At 40.5% G+C, this 20,471-nt stretch overlaps 1 protein-coding gene and 1 pseudogene across 1 annotated transcript in view; both read left to right on the top strand.

Moving 5' to 3' along the window:
• The window catches only part of IQCF2 (IQ motif containing F2), a 79,699-nt gene extending 61,390 nt beyond the window's left edge, over positions 1 to 18,309 (top strand). Inside the window, 2 exon segments of the mRNA XM_060163894.1 lie at positions 16,774 to 16,875; positions 17,635 to 18,309. Coding sequence (XP_060019877.1) covers positions 16,774 to 16,875; positions 17,635 to 18,018 — 486 coding nt within the window. The 3' untranslated portion in view covers positions 18,019 to 18,309.
• Positions 204 to 784, top strand: LOC132526956 (small ribosomal subunit protein eS7-like; annotated as a pseudogene).
• Positions 18,310 to 20,471: the final 2,162 nt, after the last annotated feature.

Genomic DNA, 20,471 nt, shown 5'->3' with positions numbered 1-20,471 from the left:
CTTAAGAAAATACAAGGGTGCTTCCTGGGACTCTCTAGGCTTCCACCGTTTCTCTGTGGTTCTTCCGGTTTCTCTACTGGCGCCATTCCCACCTCTTCCCCTTTGCCTCTGGGATTTAACGAGCTCTCCTGAGACCTAGGCCTCCAAATGTGGGGGTGGGTGAGGAACAAATGTTAGTTAGCCTCATTGGCAAGGTCAAGGCCATGTTCAGTTCCAGTGTGAAGGTCATGAAGCCCAATTGTGAGAAGCTGGGAGTTCAAGTCTGGAATCTTCCAGGCCCTCGTGGAGCTGGAGATGAACTTGGACCTCAAGGCCCAGCTGCGAGAGCTGAACATCAAAATTGCCAAGGACATTGAAGTTAGTGGTGGTCGGAAAGCTATTATAACCTTTGTTCTCATTCCTCAATTGAAATCTTTCCAGAAACTCCAGGTCCAGCTATTGTGTGAGTTGGAGAAGAAGTTCAGCAGGAGACATGTTGTCTTTGTCACTCAGAGGAGAATTCTGCCTAAGCCAACTCGAAAAAGCCATACAAAAAATAAGCAAGCATCCCAGGAGCTGCACTCTGACAGCCGTGCATGATGTGATCCTGGAGGACTTGGTTTTCCCAAGTGAGATTGTGGGCAAGAGAATCCGCAAGAAACTGGATGGCAGCTGGCTCATAAAGGTTCATTTGGATAAAGCACAGCAGAACAATGTGCAATACAAAGTTGAAACATTTTCTGGTGTCTATAAGAAGTTCATGGGTAAGTATATTAATTTTGAATTCCCATAGTTTCAGTTGTAAACAAAAATGACTAAATAAAATATTATTCACAATTTAAAAAAAAGAAAGAAATTACAAGGTTTTCAGGAGCTCTGTGCCAGGGTCTAGGGGCAAAGACCAATATATATTTTCTATTTCTTCCAAGTCTGTAATATCTTGATGTAAGAAATAATCAAAAGTGAGGGGGACATGTCAAAAGAATGCAGAAGCCAGGCTGAAGGGCTCCCAGTGGCCAAATCTGGGTCAATTTGAGCACCAAAATTATGATGATAGCAGATTATAACCTATAGAATTAAATAGGAACCCATCAGTTCACACCGATATAAATTAATAAATGAAAAATTTAATGAGAAGAGAAGTATCTTCCTTAGAAAGCAACTAATATATGTAGGAAGAATTAAGGTATTAGAAAGTCACTGCTCAATCACAATGGCCGAGGGATAGGAAGTAGAGTTCACCTCCCTCCACAGAAACATTGAAAATAGATCTACAAGCAGAATGATTCACACAGAACAGCTACTGAATGCCGACAGAAGACCTCAGATGTCCGAAAAGACAAGAAAACCTCCACGTAACTGGGTAGGACAAAAGGAAAAAGAAAAAGAAGGAATCAGGACAGGGCTGCACCCTGGGGAGGGAGCTGTGAAGGAGGAAAGTTTCCTGCACCGTGGGAAGGTTTCTCGCAAGTGGAGAAATTAAGACAGAGGGGGAGTTTTGGAGCCTAAAAGGGGAAGCAGCAACTGGTTTGTGAAAGGCAAAATGGAGACTAACCTGCACAGAGGGTCAGCACCCCCACCCTGCACTCTCAAACCTGAGATACTCCTCTGTTAGTGAGGTTGAGGGTCAGGTACTAAAGCTCAGACTCCTAAGCTCAGGCCCAGAGAGAGGACCAGGGTTAGGTGCAGAAAGAGCCTGAAAAGGTTGGGCCACAGCAACTGAGGGTGTACTAGGAAGAAGCCTGGGCCCACCAGAGAGGCAAGGAACCATTATTGAGAGGCGCATGAGAAGAGGAGAGGGAACACCATAAGAACTTCTATCCCTGTGAGTGCTCCCAGGCAACAGGACACCACCTACAGGAGTTCTGGGGGCAGGTGCGAGAAGCCACCACCGTCTTGGGCTCCAGAGGTGGGCACTGGCTGCCTCTTCCAGACCCACAGGCAGACACCAGGCCCCACCCCTACTGACCCAGGAGGGCGTGGACAGCTCCCAAAACTAGGAATTCTGCCAGCAGGTCACAGAACCCGCCCCTGCTGACCTGTAAGGGTGTGGACAGCTCCCGAAACTAGGAATTCTGCCAGCGGGCCACAGGACCTACCTTGCTGTCCCAGGAGGGCACGAATAGCTCTCACTACTAGGAAATTCACCAGTGGGTGTCAGGACCTGCTCTGCTGTCCCAGGAGGATGTGGATAACTACCCCCACTAGGAAATCTGCCCAGAGGAGGGGCTGAAACCACAGCTGATCCCCAGGGGCTGTGTGACTAAGGAAGAAGAGCTGAAATTTCTCCTTGCAGCTGCACAAACTGCAGAGTTACACCTCCACTGATGCCTTCCCTAATTCAGCGCCTGTGAAACATCCGAAAGGACAAGTGCTCTTGCAGCCGCAACGGGTCTGGCTTTAGCAGCTGTGGGCTCTTTGGGCATGTACTCATGGGGGTTGGGCCAGACCAGAGTTTGCGCTGCCTCCTTAGCTCCCACAGTGGGTACAGGTGTACAACTACTGCAGTCCTGGGACCTGACCTCAGTGGACCTGCGCCGGTGGCCAGGTGAAAACAACACGTGAGAGTCAACAGGGCTGATCGCCGGCATACCCACAGTTAAGGTGGGACTGAGAGCAGTGCCAACAATATACTTTGTGAGCCCTCACAATGGGCAGAAGGGGATACAACAGAGCATATTCACAGGTAAACAGCTTCAGAGGAGAAATACACAGTGGCTTCTCTCCCAGTGGGAGTGCTCCAGTTCCACATATCTCACATTGCAGATCAGAATCACAGCTAAGAAATAGATCTTTGGGCCTCTACCCCAACAGCTAGGGAGCAGACCCCACCCCTGACAGGTCAGTGACAACCACAGAGCAAAGGGGAGGCCCTGATCAATTTCTAGGGCAGGCTCTGATCACTATAACACCAATCAAACCCCCTATCAAGGGAAAAATGGCACAAGCCTCTGGACCAACCTCACCCATCAAGGGGGCAGGCACCAGAGGAAGTACAATTCTGCAGCCTGTGGAAGGGAGACCACAAACACAGTAAGTTTGACAAAATGAGATGACAAAGAAATATGTTGCAGACGAAGGAGCAAGATAAAAACCTACAAAAACAACTAAGTGAAGAGAAGATAAGCAATCTACATGAAAAAGAATTCAGAGTGATGATAGTCAAGATGATCCAAGATCTCAGAAAAAAAATGGAGGCGGATCGAGAAGATACAAGAAAATTTTAACAAAGACCTAGAAGAACTAAAGAACAAACAGAGATGAGCAATAACTGAAATGAAAAATACACTAGAAGGAATCAATAGCAGAATAACTGAAGCAAAAGAACGGATAAATGACCTGGAGGCAGAATGGTTGAAATCCCTGCCATGGAACAGGGTAAAGACAAAAGAGGGAATTCCCTGGCAGTTGAGTGGTTAGGATGCCACACTTTCATTGCTGAGGGCCTGGTTTGGGAACTAAGATCCCACAAGCTGTGCAGTGCAGCCAAAATTTTTTTTAAAAGCATAAAACATGAAAAGAAATGTCTCAGAGATCTCTGGGACAACATTAAATGCACCAACATTCAAATTATAGGGGTCCCAGAAGAAGAAGAAAAAGAGAAACGGCCTGAGAAAGTATTTGAAGAGATTATAGTCAAAAATTTCCCTAACATGGGAAAGGGAATAGTCATCAAAGTCCAGGAAATGCAGAGTCCCATACAGGATAAACCCAAGGAGGAATGCTCTGAGACACATATCAATAAAACTAACAAAAATTAAATACAGGGGCTTACCTGGTGGCGCAGTGGTTGAGAGTCTGCCTGCCAATGCAGGGAATGCGGGTTCATGCCCCAGTCCGGGAGGATCCCACATGCCGCAGAGCGGCTGGGCCCGTGAGCCGTGGCTGCTGGGCCTGTGCGTCTGGAGCCTGTGCTCCGCAACAGGAGAGGCCACAGCAGTGAGAGGCCCGCGTACCGCAAAAAAAAAAAAAAAAAAAATTAAATACAAAGAAAAACTATTAAAAGCAACAAGGGAAAAGCAACAAATAATATACAAGGGAATCCCCATAAGGTTATCAGTTGATTTTTCAGCAGAAACTCTTCAAGCCAGAAGGGAGTGGCAGGATATATTTAAAACGATGAAAGGGGAAAACCTACAACCAAGAATACTCTACCCACAAGGCTCTCATTCATATTTGAAGGAGAAATCAAAAGCTTTCCAGACAAGCAAAAGTTAAAAGAATGCAGCACCACCAAACCAGCTTTACAACAAATGCTAAAGGAACTTCTCTAGACAAGAAACACAAGAGAAGAGAACAAAAGAGGAAGGGAAGAAAAAAGACCTACAAAAACAAACCCAAAACAATTAAGAAAATGGCACTAGGAACATACATATCGATAACTACCTTAAATGTAAATGGATTAAATGCTCCAACCAAAAGACATAAACCAGCTGAATGCATACAGAAACAAGAGCCATATATATGCTGTCTACAATAGACCCATTTCAGACCTAGGGCCACATACAGACTGAAAGTAAGGGTATGGAAAAAGGTATTCCATGCAAATGGAAATCAAAACAAAGTGAGAGTAGCAATACTCATATAAGACAAAATAGACTTTAAAGTAAAGACTCTTATGAGGGACAAAGAAGGACACTACACAATGATCAAGGGTCAATCCAAGAAGATATAACAATTGTAAATATATATGCACCCAGCATAGGAGCACCTCAATATATAAGACAAATACTAACAGCCATAAAGGAGAAATCGACAGTAGCACAATAATAGTGGGGGACTTTAACACCGCACTTTCATCAATGGACAGATCATCCAGACATAAAATTAATAGAGGGGGCTTCCCTGGTGGCGCAGTGGTTGAGAGTCCGCCTGCCGATGCAGGGGACACAGGTTTGTGCCCCGGTCTGGGAGGATCCCACATGCCGCGGAGCGGCTGGGCCCGTGAGCCATGGCCGCTGAGCCTGTGCGTCCGGAGCCTGTGCTCCACAACGGGAGAGGCCGCAACAGTGAGAGGCCCGCATACCACAAAAAAAAAAAAAATTAATAGAGGAACACAGGCCTTAAATGACACATTAGACCAGATAGACATTTTTTAACAACTTTATTGGCGTATAAATGCTTTGCAATGGTGTGTTAGTTTCTGCTTTATAACATAGTGAATCAGCTATACATATACATATATCCCCATATCTCCTCACTCTTGTGTCTCCCTCTCACCCTCCCTATCCCACCCCTCTAGGTGGTCACAAAGCACTGAGTTAATCTCCCTGTGCTATGTGGCTGCTTCCCACTAGCTATCTGTTTTACATTTGGTAGTGTATATCTGTCCACGCCACTCTCTCACTTGGTCCCAGCTTACCCTTCCCCCTCCCCGTGTCCTCAAGCCCATTCTCTACATCTGCGTCTTTATTCCTGTCCTGCCCCTGGGTTCATCAGAACCATTTTTTTTTTTTAGATTCCATATATATTAGCATATAGTATTTGTTTTTCTCTTTCTGACTTACTTCACTCTGTATGACCGACTCTAGGTCTATCCACCTCACTACAAATAACTCAATTTCATTTCTTTTTATGGCAGAGTAATATCCCATTGTATATATGTGCCACATCTTCTTTATCCATTCACCTGTTGATAGACACTTAGGCTGCTTCCATGTCCTGGCTATTGTAAATAGTGCTGCAATGAACATTGTGGTACATGTCTCTCTTGGAACTATGGTTTTCTCAGGGTATATGCCTAGTAGTGGGATTGCTGGGTCATATGGCAGTTCTATTTTTAGTTTTTTAAGGAAACTCCATACTGTTCTCCGTAGTGGCTGTATCAATTTAAATTCCCACCAATAGTGGAAGAGGGTTCCCTTTTCTCCACACCCTCTCCAGCATTTATTGTTTGTAGATTGTCTTATAGGTTTTTTTTTTGAATTTTTGAATTTATTTTATTTGCTTTTTTATACACAGGTTCTTATTACTTATCCATTTTATACATATTAGTGTATACATGTCAATCCCAATCTCCCAATTCATCACACCACCACCACCACCACCCCGCACCGCTTTCCCCACTTGGTGTCCATACGTTTGTCCTCTACATCTGTGTCTCAATTTCTGCCCTGTAAACCGGTTCATCTGTACCATTTTTCTGCGTTCCACATATATGCATTAATATACGATATTTGTTTTTCTCTTTCTGACTTACTCTGTATGACAGTCTCTAGATTCAACCACATCTCTACAAATGACCCAATTTCATTCCTTTTTATGGCTGAGTAATATTCCATTGTATATATGTACCACATCTTCTTTATCCATTCATCTGTCGATGGACATTTAGGTTGCTTCCATGACCTGGCTATTGTAAACAGTGCTGCAATGAACATTGGGGTGTATGTGTCTTTTTGAATTATGGTTTTCTCTCAGTATATGTCCAGTAGTGGGATTGCTGGGTCATATGGTAATTCTATTTCTAGTTTTTTAAGGAACCTCCATACTGTTCTCCATAGTGGCTGTATCAATTTACATTCCCACCAACAGTGCAAGAGGGTTCCCTTTTCTTCACCCCCTCTCCAGCATTTGTTGTTTGTAGATTTTCTGATGATGTCCACTCTAACTGGTGTGAGTTGATACCTCATTGTAGTTTTAATTTGCATTTCTCTAATAATTAGTGATGGTGAGCAGCTTTTCATGTGCTTCTTGGCCATCTGTATGTCTTCTTGGAGAAATGTCTATTTAGATCTACTGCCCATTTTTGGATTGGGTTCTTTGTTTTTTTAATATTGAGCTGCATGAGTTGTTTATATATTTTGGAGATTAATCCTTTGTCCGTTGATTCATTTGCACATATTTTCTCCCATTCTGAGGGTTGTCCTTTTGTCATGTGGGTACTTTCCTTTGCTTTGCAAAAGGTTTTAAGTTTCATTAGGTCTCATTTGTTTATTTTTGTTTTTATTTCCATTTCTCTAGGAGGTGGATCAAAAAAGTTCTTGCTGTGATTTATGTCAAAGAGTGTTCTTCCTATGTTTTCCTCTAAGAGTTTTATAGTGTCCAGTCTCATATTTAGGTCTCTAATCCATTTTGAGTTTATTTTTGTGTATGGTGTTAGGGAGTGTTCTAATTTCATTATTTTACATGTAGCTGTCCAGTTTTCCCAGCACCACTTATTGAAGAGACAGTCTTTTCTCTATTATATATGCTTGCCTCCTTTGTCATAGATTAGTTGACCATAGGTGTGTGGGTTTATCTCTGGGCTTTCTATCCTGTTCCATTGATCTATATTTCTCTTTTTGTGCCAGTACCATATTGTCTTTATTACTATAGGTTTGTAGTCTGAAGTCAGGGAGTCTGATTCCTCCAGCTCCATTTTTTTCCCTCAAGACTGCTTTGGCTGTTCGGGGTCTTTTGTGTCTCCATACACATTTTAAGATTTTTTGTTCTAGTTCTGTAAAAAAAATGCCATTGCTAATTTGATAGGGACTGCATTGAATCTGTAGATTGCTTTGGGTAGTATAGTCATTTTCACAATATTGATTCTTCCAATCCAAGAACATGGTATATCTGTTTGTTTGTATCATCTTTGATATCTTTCATCAGTGTCTTATAGTTTTTTGCATACAGGTCTTTTGTCTCGCTAGGTAGGTTTATTCCTAGGTATTTTATTCTTTTTGTTGCAATGGTAAATGGGAGTGTTTCCTTAATTTCTCTTTCAGATTTTTCATCATTAATGTATAGGAATGCAAGAGATTTCTGTGCATTAATTTTGTATCCTGCAGCTTTACCAAATTCTTTGATTAGCTCTAGTAGTTTCCTGGTGGCATTTTCAGGATTCTCTATGTATAGTATCATGTCATCTGCAAACAGTGACAGTTCTACTTCTTCTTTTCCAATTTGTATTCCTTTTATTTCTTTTTCTTCTCTGATTGCCATGGCTAGGACTTCCAAAACTATGTTGAATAATAGTGGTGAGAGTGAACATCCTTGTCTTGTTCCTGATCTTAGAGGAAATGCTTTCAGTTTTTCACCATTGAGAATGATGTTTGCTGTGGGTTTGTCATATATGGCCTTTATTATGTTGAGCTAGGTTACATCTATGCCCACTTTCTGGAGAGTTTTTATCATATATGGGTGTTGAAGTTTGTCAAAAGCATTTTCTGCATCTATGGAGATGATCATATGGTTTTTATTCTTCAATTTGTTAATATGGTGTATCACATTGATTGATTTGCGTATATTGAAGAATCCTTGCATCCCTGGGATAAATCCCACTTGATCATGGTGTACGATCCTTTTAATATGTTGCTGGATTCTGTTTGCTAGTATTTTATTGAGGATTTTTGCATCTATATTCATCAGTGATATTGGTCTGTAATTTTCTTTTTCTGTAGTATCTTTGACTGGTTTTGGTATCAGGGTGATGGTAGCCTCATAGAATGAGTTTGGGAGTGTTCCTTCCTCTGCAGTTTTTTGGAAGAGTTTGAGAAGGATGGGTGTTAACTCTTCTGTAAATGTCTGATAGAATTCACCTGTGAAGCCATCTGGTCCTGGACTTTTGTTTGTTGGAAGATTTTTAATCACAGTTTCAATTTCAGTGCTTGTGATTGGTCTGTTCATATTTTCTGTTTCTTCCTGGTTCAGTCTTAGAAGGTTATACCTTTCTAAGAATTTGCCCATTTCTTCCAGGTTGTCCATGTTATTGTCATAGAGTTGCTTGTAGTAGTCTCTTAAGATGCTTTGTATTTCTGCAGTGTCTGTTGTAACTTCTCCTTTTTCATTTCTAATTTTATTGATTTGGGTCCTCTCCCTCTTTTTCTTGATGAGTTTGGCTAATGGTTTATCAATTTTGTTTATCTTCTCAGAGAACCAGCTTTTAGTTTTATTGATCTTTGCTATTGTTTTCTTTGTTTCTGTTTCATTTATTTCTGCTCTGATCTTCATGATTTCTTTCCTTCTGCTAACTTTGGGTTTTGTTTGTTCTTCTTTCTCTAGTTCCTTTTGGTGTAAGGTTAGATTGTTTGAGATTTCTCTTGTTTCTTGAGGTAAGCTTATATTGCTATAAACTTCCCTCTTAGAACTGTTTTTGCTTCATCGCATAGGTTTTGGATCATCGTGTTTTCTTTGTCATTTGTCTCTAGGTATTTTTTGATTTCCTCAGTGATCTCTTGGTTATTTAGTAACATATTGTTTAGCTTCCGTGTGTTTGTGTTTTTTATGTTTTTTTCCCCTGTAATTGATTTCTAATCTCATAGCATTGTGGTCAGAAAAGATGCTTGATATGATTTCAATTTTTGTAAATTTACTGAGACTTGATTTGTGGCCCAGGATGTGATCTATCGTGGAGAATGTTCCGTGCGCACTTGAGAAGAAAGTGTAATCTGCTGTTTGGGGATGGGATGTCCTATAAATATCAATTAAATCTATCTGGTCTATTGTATCATTTAAAGCTTGTGTTTCCTTATGAATTTTCTGTTTGGATGATCTGTCCATTGGTGTAATTGAGGTGTTAAACTCCCCCACTATTATTGTGTTACTGTCGATTGCCTCTTTTATAGCTGTTAGCAGTTGCCTTATGTATTGAGGTGTTCCTATGTTGGGTACATATATATTTATAATTGTTATATCTTCTTCTTGGATTGATCCCTTGATCATTATGTAGTGTCCCTCCTTGTCTCTTGAAACATTCTGTATTTTAAAGTCTATTTTATCTGATATGAGTATTGCTACTCCAGCTTTCTTTTGATTTCCATTTGCATGGAATATCTTTTTCCATCCCCTCACTTTCAGTCTGAATGTGTCCCTAGGTCTGAGGTGGGTCTCTTGTAGACAGCATATATATGGGCCTTGTTTTGGTATCCATTCAGCGAGCCTGTCTTTTGTTTGGAGCATTTAATACATTCACGTTTAAGGTAATTTTTGATACGTATGTTCCTATTACCATTTTCTTAATTGTTTTGGGTTTGTTTTTGTCGGTCCTTTCCTTCTCTTATGCTTCCCACTTAGAGAAGTTCCTTTAGCATTTGTTGTAGAGCTGGTTTGGTGGTGCTGAATTCTCTTAGCTTTTGCTTGTCTGGACAGCTTTTGATTTCTCCATGAATCTGAATGAGATCCTTGCAGGGTAGAGTAATCTTGGTTGTAGGTTCTTCCCTTTCATCACTTTAACTATGTCATGCCACTCTCTTCTGGCTTGTAGAGTTTCTGCTGAGAAATCAGCTGTTAACCTTATGGGAGTTCCCTTGTATGTTATTTATTGTTTTTCCCTTGCTGCTTTCAATAATTTTTCTTTGTCTTTAATTTTTACCAATTTGATTACTATGTGTCTCGGTGTGTTTCTCCTTGGGTTTTTCGTGCGTGGGTTTTTCCTTGGGTTTTTCTGTGCTTCCTGGACTTGGGTGGCTATTTCCTTTCCCACGTTAGGGAAGTTTTTGACTATAATCTCTTCAAATATTTTCTCTGGCCCTTTCTCTCTCTCTTCTCCTTCTGAGACCCCTATAATGCAAATGTTGTTGTGTTTAATGTTGTCCCAGAGGTCTCTGAGGCTGTCTTCATTTCTTTTCATTCTTTTTTCTTTATTCTGTTCCGTGGCATTGAATTCCACCATTCTGTCTTCCAGGGCACTTATCCCTTCTTCTGCCTCAGTTATTCTGCTATAGATTCTCTCTAGTGTATTTTTCATTTCAGTTATTTGTATTGTTCATCTGTTTGTTTGTTCTTTAATTCTTCTAGGTCTTTGTTAAACATTTCTTACATCTTCTCAATCTTTTCCCCCATTCTTTTTCCAAGGTCCTGGATCATCTTCACTATCATTATTCTGAATTCTTTTTCTGGAAGGTTGCCTATCTCAACTTCATTTAGGTGTTTTTCTGGGGTTTTATCTTGTTCCTTCATCTGGTACATAGCCCTCTGCCTTTTCATCTTGTCTATCTTTCTATGAATGTGGTTTTTGTTCCACAGGCTGCAGGATTGTATTGTTTGTAGATTTTTTTGATGATGGCCATTCTGACTGGAGTGAGGTAATAACCTCATTGTAGTTTTGATTTGCATTTCTCTAATGATCAGTGATGTTGAGTATCCTTTCATTTATTTGTTGGCAATCTGTATATCTTCTCTGGAGAAATGTCTATTTATCCAACCCATTTTTGGTTTGGGTTGTTTGTTTTTTTGATATTGAGCTGCATGAGCTGCTTGTAAATTGTGGAGATTAATCCTTTGCCAGTTGCTTCAATTGCAAATATTTTCTCCCATTCTGAGGGTTGTCTTTTCGTCTTGTTTATGTTTTCCTTTGCTTTGCAAAAGGTTTTAAGTTTCACTAGGTCCCATTTGTTTACTTTTGTTTTTATTTCCATTTCTCTAGGAAGTGGGTCAAAAAGGATCTTCCTGTGATTTATGTCATAGAGTGTTCTGCCTATGTTTTCCTCTAAGAGTTTTATAGTGTATGGCCTTACATTTAGTTAGACCAGATAGACTTAACTGTTATTTATAGGGCATTCCATCCGAAATCAGCAGAATAGAGTTTCTTCTCAAGTGCACACAGAACATTCTCCAGGATAGATCACATCTTGGGTCACAAATCAAGTCTCAGTAAATTTAAGAAAATTGAAATCATAGCATGCATCTTTTCCAACCACAACGCTATGAGGTTAGAAATCAATTACAGGGGAAAAAAAACTGTAAAAAGCACAAACACGTGGAAGCTAAACAATATGGTAGTAGATAACCAATGGATCACTGAAGAAATGAAGGAGGAAATTAAAAATACCTAGAAACACATGACAACGAAAACACGTTGACCCAAAACTTATGGGATGCAGCAAAAGCAGTTCTAAGAGGGAACTTTATAGCAATACAATCTTACCTCTAGAAACAAGAAAAATGTCAAATAAACAACCTAACCTTACACCTAAAGGAACTAAAGAAAGAAAAACAAGCAAAACGCAAAGTTAGTAGAAGGAAAGAAATGATAAAGGTCAGAGCAGAAATAAATGAAATAGAGACAAAGAAAACAATAAAAAAAAGATTAGTGAAACTAAAATCTTGTTCTTTCATAAGATAAACAAAATTGATAAACCCTTAGCCATACTCATCAAGAAAAAAAGGGAGAGGACTCAAATCAATAAAATTAGAAATGAAAAAGAAGTTACGACTGACACCACAGAAATACAAAGGCTCATAAGAGATTACTACAAGCAATTATATGCCAATAAAATGGACAACCTGGAAGAAATGGACAAATTCTTAGAAAGGTACAGCCTTCCAAGACTGAACCAGGAAGAAATAGAAAATAGGAATAGACCAATCACAAGTAATAAAATTGAAACTGTTATTAAAAATCTTCCAACAACAAAAGTCCGGGACCAGATGGCTTCACACGTGAATTCTGTCAAACATTTAGAGAAGAGCTAATACCTATCCTTCTCAAACTCTTCCAAAAAAATTGCAGAGAAAGGAACACTCCCAAGCCCATTCTACGAGGCCACTATCACCCTGATACCAAAACCAGTCAAAGATATCACAAAAAAAGAAAATGATAGTCCAATATCACTGACGAACATAGACACAAAAATCCTTAAGAAAATACTAGCAAACAGAATCCAGCAACACATTAAAAGGATCGTACACCATGATCAAGTGGGATTTATCCCAGGGATGCAAGGATTCTTCAATATACGCAAATCAATCAATGTGATACACCATATTAACAAATTGAAGAATAAAAACCATATGATCATCTCCATAGATGCAGAAAATGCTTTTGACAAACTTCAACACCCATATATGATAAAAACTCTCCAGAAAGTGGGCATAGATGGAACCTACCTCAACATAATTAAGGCCATATACGACAAACCCACAGCAAACATCATTCTCAATGGTGAAAAACTGAAAGCATTTCTTCTAAGATCAGGAACAAGACAAGGATGTTCACTCTCACCACTGTTATTCAACATAGTTTTGGAAGTCCTAGCCACGGCAATCAGAGACGAACAAGAAATAAAAGAATCCAAATTGGAAAAGAAGAAGTAAAACTGTCACTGTTTGCAGATGACATGATTCTATACATAGATAATCCTAAAGACCCTACCAGAAAACTACTAGAGCTGATCAATGAATTTGGTAAAGTTGCAGGATACAAAATTAATACACAGAAATCTCTTGCATTCCTATACACTAACAGTGAAAAATTAGAAAAAATAGTTAAAGGAACACTCCCATTTACCATCACAACAAAACGAATAAAATACCTAGGAATAAACCTACTTAAGGAGGCAAAAGACCTGTACTCAGAAAAGTATAAGACACTGATGAAAGATATCAAAGATGACACAAACAGATGGAGAGATATACCATGTTCTTGGTTGGAAGAATCAATATTGTGAAAATGACTATATTATCTAAAGCAATCTACAGATTCAGTGCAACCCCTGTCAAATTACCAATGGCATTTATCACAGAATTAGAATAAAAAATTTTACAATTTGTATGGATACAAAAAAGACCCCGAATAGACAAAGCAATCTTGAGAAAGAAAAATGGAGCTGGAGGAATCAGGCTCCCTGACTTCAGAGTATACTATGAAGCTACAGTAATCAAAACAGTATGATACAGGCACAAAAACAAATATAGATCAATGGAACAGGATAGAAAGCCCAGAGATAAACCCATACACTTTTGGTCACCTAATCTCTGACAAAGGAGGCAAGAATATACAATGGAGAAAAGACGGTCTCTTCAATAAGTGGTGCTGGGAAAACTGGACAGCTACATGTAAAATAATGAAATTAGAACACTCCCTACACCATACACAAAAATAAACTCAAAATGGATTAAAGACCTAAATGTAAGACCGGACACTATAATACTTTTAGAGGAAAACATAGGCAGAACACTGTATGACATAAATCACAGCAAGATCTTTTTTGATCCACCTCCTAGAGTGATGAAAATAAAAAACAAAAATAATAAATGGCATCTAATTAAACTTAAAATCTTTTGCACAGCAAAGGAAAGCATAAACAAAACAAAAAGACAACCTTCAGAATGGGAGAAAATATTTGCAAACGAAGCAACCAACAAGGGATTAATCTCCAAAATATACAAACGACTTGTGCAGCTTAATGTCAAAAAAACAAGTAACCCAATCAAAAAATGGGCAGAAGATCTAAATAGACATTTCCACAAAGAAGACATATGGATGGCCAAAAAAACACATGAAAAGGTGCTCAACATCACTAATTATTAGAGGAATGCAAATCAAAACTACAATGAGGTATCACCTCACACCAGTCAGAATGGCCATCATCAAAAAATCTACAAACAATAAATGCTGGAGAGGGTGTGGAGAAAAGGGAACCCTCCTACACTTTTGGTGGCACTGTAAATTGGTGCAGCCACTGTGGAGAACAGTATGGATTTTCCTTAAAAAACTAGAAATAGAACTACCATATGACCCAGCAATCCCACACCTAGGCATATACCTGGAGAAAACCATAGTTCAAAAAGATACATGCGGGCTTCCCTGGTGGCGCAGTGGTTGAGAGTCCGCCTACTGATTCAGGGGACGCGGGTTCGTGCCCTGGTCCGGGAAGATCCCACATGCCGCGGAGCGGCTGGGCCCGTGAGCCACGGCCGCTGAGCCTGCGCGTCCGGAGCCTGTGCTCTGCAACGGGAGAGGCCACGGCAGTGAGAGGCCCGCGTACCGCAAAAAAAAAAAAAAAAAAAAAAAAAGATACATGCGGGGACTTCCCTGGTGGTTGAGTGGCTAAGACTTTGCCTTCCAATGTAGGGGGTGTGGGTTCGATTCCTGGTTGGGGAGCTAAGATCCCACATGCCTTGCAGCCAAAAAACCAAAACATAAAACAGAAGCAATATTGTAACAAATTCAGTAAAGACTTTAACAATGGTCCACATCAAGAAAATCTTAAAAAAAAAAAAAAGATACATGCACGCAAATGTTCATTGCAGTACTATTTACAATAGCCAGAACATGGAAGCAACCTAAATGTCCATCAACAGAGGAATGGATAAAGAAGATATAGTACATATATACAATGGAATATTACTGAGCCATAAAAAAGAACAAAATAATGCCCTTTGCAGCAACATGGATAGACCTAGAGACTGTCATACTGAGTGAAGTAAGTCAGACACAGAAAGACAAATAACATATGATATCGCATATATGTGGAATTTAAAAAAAAAGAGGTAAAAGTCACGGATGTAGAAAACAAACTTATGGTTACCAGGGGATAAGGGGGAGGGGAGGATAAATTGGGAGATTGGGATTGACATATACACACTACTATATATAAAATAGATAATAAGGACCTACTGTGTAGCACAGGGAACTCTACTCAATACTCTGTGATGGCCTATATGGGAAAAGAATCTTAAAAAAAAAAAAGGAGTAGGTGTATATATATATATATATGTATGTGTGTATATATATATATATATATATATATATATATATAACTGATTCACTTTGCTGTACACCTGAAAGTAAGACAACATTGTAAATCAACTATACTCCAATAAAAATTTTTTAAAAAAGAAATTCTCTGCTTAGAAATAATCATAGTAATAAATAACTCAGGCAATAAACATTAAGAAATGCTAATCTGAAGATGTGACCAAGATGGTGAAGTAGGTAGACCCTGAGCTCACCTCCTCCCACAAGAATACCAAAATTACAACTACTTACAAAGCGACTATCTATGAGAATGACCTAAAGACTAGCAGAAACGATTTTCCACAGCTAAAGATATGAAGAAGGAACCACAACGAGATGGGTGGGAGGAATGGAGTCAGTATAGTCAAGACCCGCACTCCAGGGTGACAACCCACAAACAAAAGGATAATAATTATTACAGAGGTTCTCCCCAAGGAGTGAGGGGTCTGAGCCCCACACAGGGCTCCTTCGCCTGGGGATCCTGCACCGGGATGATGAGCCCCCAGAATTTCTGGCTTTGAAGTCCAGCGGGGCTTGTGTGGGGGAAAGCTGGAGGGCTGTGGGAAACAGAGACTGTTCTTAAAGCACTCATGAAAAATCTCACACGCTCTGAGACCCAGCACAGAGGCAGTAATTTGAAAGTAATTTGAAAAATATCAGCTTTTAAATTTATCTTCCACCACTCATTTTTGTTTTCTATTTAATTAATTTTAAGATTGTTTTTTATTTTACTGCTTTCTAGATTCATCTAGTCTCTCTAGTTTCCTATGGCACACTGAGGTACTGAAACTTGAATCCAGGGAAGACAGGAAGTGCTAAGTCTGAGAGACAGTAGAGAGCTGTATGGAGCTATCCTGCCATGGTCCCTCCTGCCCTCCTGTGTGACTGATAATGAGAAAGGATGTGGATGGACCTCACTGGAGGAACGGCACCCAAGTGCCCTGTCTTTCCACTCTGAGTTCGGATATGTCTCTGACAGAAGGGAAGTGGACAGGTAATACAAGTTCGCATGGAGCTTGTTTGTGAGGAAGACTCAACTTATGTGGCATATATCCTAATCCTGATGTCATAAAGCAATTGTTAACTCATAGCTCTCCCCCTCATATTACTCATCAGACCTTGGGAAGTAGAGAAATAAAGGAACCATCTAGAGACAAGCCATGGGGGTTCGATTTTGTGTAAGAGACATGGCCAGATCCACTCAGCAGGCTTGAGGGTGGGTGGGAATCACTCTGGACTTCACAGCTTTTGGGAAAAAAGAGGATGCTGAGGCAGTGGGTATCTTTGTGCAGAGCCATAGAGAGAAACGGTACTCTTAGCTCATCCATTCATTTCCCGTTTAATTCTCATGACAGACAGACGGCAATTCAATTTTAATTGTGATTGAGGATTCCGAAGACGAAATTAGGTTGAAGCAGAAGAAGAAGCAGAAGCAGAAGTAGCAGCAGAAAAAAGAGGTAGGTAAAATCTCCATATAATTAACAGATATCCAGAACATTTATGTCAGTGTCATGAGGGTGTGGAATTGTGCCTCTTAGGGATCCAGAGTTTAAAGTAATCAGGAGTCAATTCAATACTGGCTTATTTTTCCTTCACTTCCTTCTCAGCATGAACTCTCTGGCTCTGGGTTTGACTGTGACACAAAGAGTGAATGGCGAGAAGGAAAGCCATCAAGAAATGCATGAGCTGGGAGATGAGGATGTGAGGACTCTGAATTAGAAAGTAGAATGTTCACGGTATGGGGAGGCTGGGAGTAGAATATGTGATGAGGGTGTTAAAAACTCACCGCCATATTGAAATACACTGTTGTGGCAGAAAGAAATCAGCCAATGGGACTAGAATTAGCAGAGAATACCAGGCAAAAGCATTATGAGGCCAAACCTCCCAAACCCAATAAGCACTGAAGAGGTAGAGTACAACTAAGTCTCTCACATTCTTAATGCACCCTCCTAGTTACTAATGGTTTTTCTCTTGATCCATGCACCTGTGAGGTAGTCAAGAGGAGGATGCTATGACTTTGAGGGTAAGGTGATGTGTCCGTGTTGGCAGAGGAGGACTCACCACCCAGGACTTCTGCCTCTTAGTTAGTGTCCTGCTAACTCCCCTGAAGTCTCCAAAGAAGGGCTGACTATTAAAAGAATCAAGGCCCTTTCCAGGAATATCCTAGAATTTGGTGGCAGGAAGTTCCCTGAGTGGTCTCTCTTATCTCTGCCTAGAAAAATATAAAAGAAAGAATAAAAGCAGCCGAGAAGATCCAGGCCTGGTTGCGTGGAACCCTGGTGCACCAGACATTGTTACACGCAGCCCTCAAGGCCTGGATCATTCAGTGCTGGTGGAGACTGACAATGGACAGGCTGTGGCAGAAGAAGCGGAGGGCAGCCCTGATTTCCTACGCACACACAGAGAGGGCAGTGGTCAAGCTCCAGGCTTTGGTCTGTATGTGGCACATCCACTGGTGTTACTGCCAGGTGCTCAATGCCATCTACATGATCCAGTACCACTGGCAAGGCCACAACTACCAGACCTGTGCTCTTCTCCGGGGCCATTGTGTAGTCACAGCCACTCACCTGCAGTTCCACATTGAAATCATCAACCCCTAAGGGATGGCAAGAAGCGTCACTGTCTCCTGTCCTCAGTTAAGGTCTAACCTGATCTGGTATGTCTCATGGTCTCCCCACCAGCTAACGGAAATTTTAGGACTTAAGCCATGCTGCCTCCTCTTCTCCCTGGGAAAGAACTTTAGTGAGGTTTTTCCCTTGTGCCCATGAACCCTGTTCTGGACTGACAATTCCATATGCTACTTACTTAGTTGTCAAAACAGAAACCAAGGTCCTAGTCTAATATAACAGAGCCAGAAGTCCCAGCTCCCATCCCCAGCCCCATTCCTTTCTTCTCGCCAGGAATCTGCGAGACAGGTGAGCTACATCTTCCTGAAGACTTTGGGTACCTCTGCACATGAGAACAGACAGTGAGGGTCTTCTCTGTCCGCCTGTAGTTGGGGATTGACTGGGATCTCAGATGCCTCAGACAAGGTATCTTTGGCAATCACCTAGTGAAAAGGTCAGCATGTGGCTGACTCTTCTGGTAGAAGTGCAGTGCAGCCCCAGGTAAAGGACAGGAGGCTGGCCTTAGTGATAGATGTGACTGGGCATGCTGACGAGCAGGTGATGACCCTGGGGACTGGTAGAAAACAGGAGTTCATGGCACTTCAACTCCATCTTCACAATTCCCTTACCAGAACTCCTCTCCCTGAGGGCTGTGTAGCAAACAGGGCTCCCCCTGATATTACCCCCATCCCTACTCTTGTCTCCATTCTCACTCCCATGGTCATACTAAAGCAATGCTATACTCAGTAGCAATTTCTGTGATGATGGAAATGTTCTGTATCAGTGCTGTCCAGTGTGGTAGCCACTAGCCACACATGGCTGTGGAGCACTTGAAATGTCCCTGGTGCAACTAAAGAATTGACTTTTAAATTTTATTTAAATTAATTTATATTTAAATAGCCACATATGGCTAGTGCCTATTCCATTGAATAGTGTGGCTCTGGACCTTACCATTAACCAATCAGTGTACTGTTGCCCAAATTGCTTTTTCTGGAGTTTCATTCTCTTTTTACTTTATTCTCTCCTTCCAGTTCACCTTTCAAATACCCCTAATAGAATGTTTCTTCAGATGTGATAAAGTCTTCCAATCTATTGACCCTACCAATTTTTTTTACAGCCATCACCCTGACAAACCCTTGTATCTCTCTTTACCCAGTTCAGATTCTATACTTAATTATTGTAATCTCTCTCCTGAACAGCTTGAATTCCCTTGGTCCTCTCTCTGCAAATGTATGTGGGATGAACTTAATTATCTGCCTGCTCTGTGCCTGCAGAAGAGTGGCATGGCTAGAGCAAAACACCCATGAGGCATGGTCTCGGTTCATATTCATGACTGCAAATCTCCATTGGACAAATTTCCCAATAAATTTATCTGGTGTGTTTGCATTTCTTTTTTCTGAATTGAATAATTCATACCACCTCCTCTCCAAATGCCCAATTCTACTTCTCCCCTTGAACTCCATAATGATGATATATGTCACCACACACTTAACAGAAGAAATGGGAGCAGACTGGACCTCCATCTTCCTACCACCTCATTCTCCATCCCAGCTCCATCTGGACCACACTTGCTGCCTTCCCTCCAAGTGAAATAAATGAAGGGTCTTTGATCCCATCAAAGGTTAACTCCTCCATTATCCTGCTGCCATCTCAAGGTGTTTGATCCTGCATTCATAACCCCACTATCCAAATTATTAATGTCTACCTCTTCCATCTTTAAAAAATACGATCTTAATCAGTTTCTTTTCCAGTTCTCTGTTTCTCCTCATAGCAAATCATGCCGTCACTGTTTCCACTTCTGTTCCTACTATTTTCTCTTCAGCCCATTCCAATCAGGCTTCTACCCCTCTTACTTCACTGACACTGCACTCATCAACATCACCAACATTGCAACTGACCAAATCCAATGGTTATTTCTCTGTTCTTATGCATTCTCTCTACATTAGGCTACAGAGTTAATTACTCCCTTCTTATTGAAATACATAATTTTTTAAAAGCAAACAACAAAAATCATACCACTTAATCCACAGTACTTTAATATATATCTTTAATAGATGAGACCTTTGTAAAAATATAACCTCAATATTATCATATCTATCAACAGTCACAATAATTCATAGAATATATATGTAATATCATATATCTTAATATCATAGAATATATATGTACCTAATAACTGAGCTTCAAGATACATAAAGTAGAATTCCCCTGTGCCCCTTTGTGGTCACCCACTACTCTCCACCAAACCCTAGCAACCACTGGTCTGTAATATGTACGAATTGTTTTCCCTTTTCCAGAATGTCATGTAGAAGGAATAATAATTTGTAGCCTTTTGAATCTGGCTTCTTTCATTTAGCATAATGTGTCTGAGACCTGTGGTGTTGTGGGTACTCATTTGTTTTAATTACTGAGTGGTATTCCATTGTATGGATGTTATCAGAAATTTT

This window comes from Lagenorhynchus albirostris, chromosome 10 (genome assembly GCF_949774975.1).
Source record: "Lagenorhynchus albirostris chromosome 10, mLagAlb1.1, whole genome shotgun sequence".
In the NCBI taxonomy this organism is placed as follows: Eukaryota; Metazoa; Chordata; class Mammalia; order Artiodactyla; family Delphinidae; genus Lagenorhynchus; species Lagenorhynchus albirostris.
This window is presented reverse-complemented; position numbering and strand designations above follow the sequence as displayed.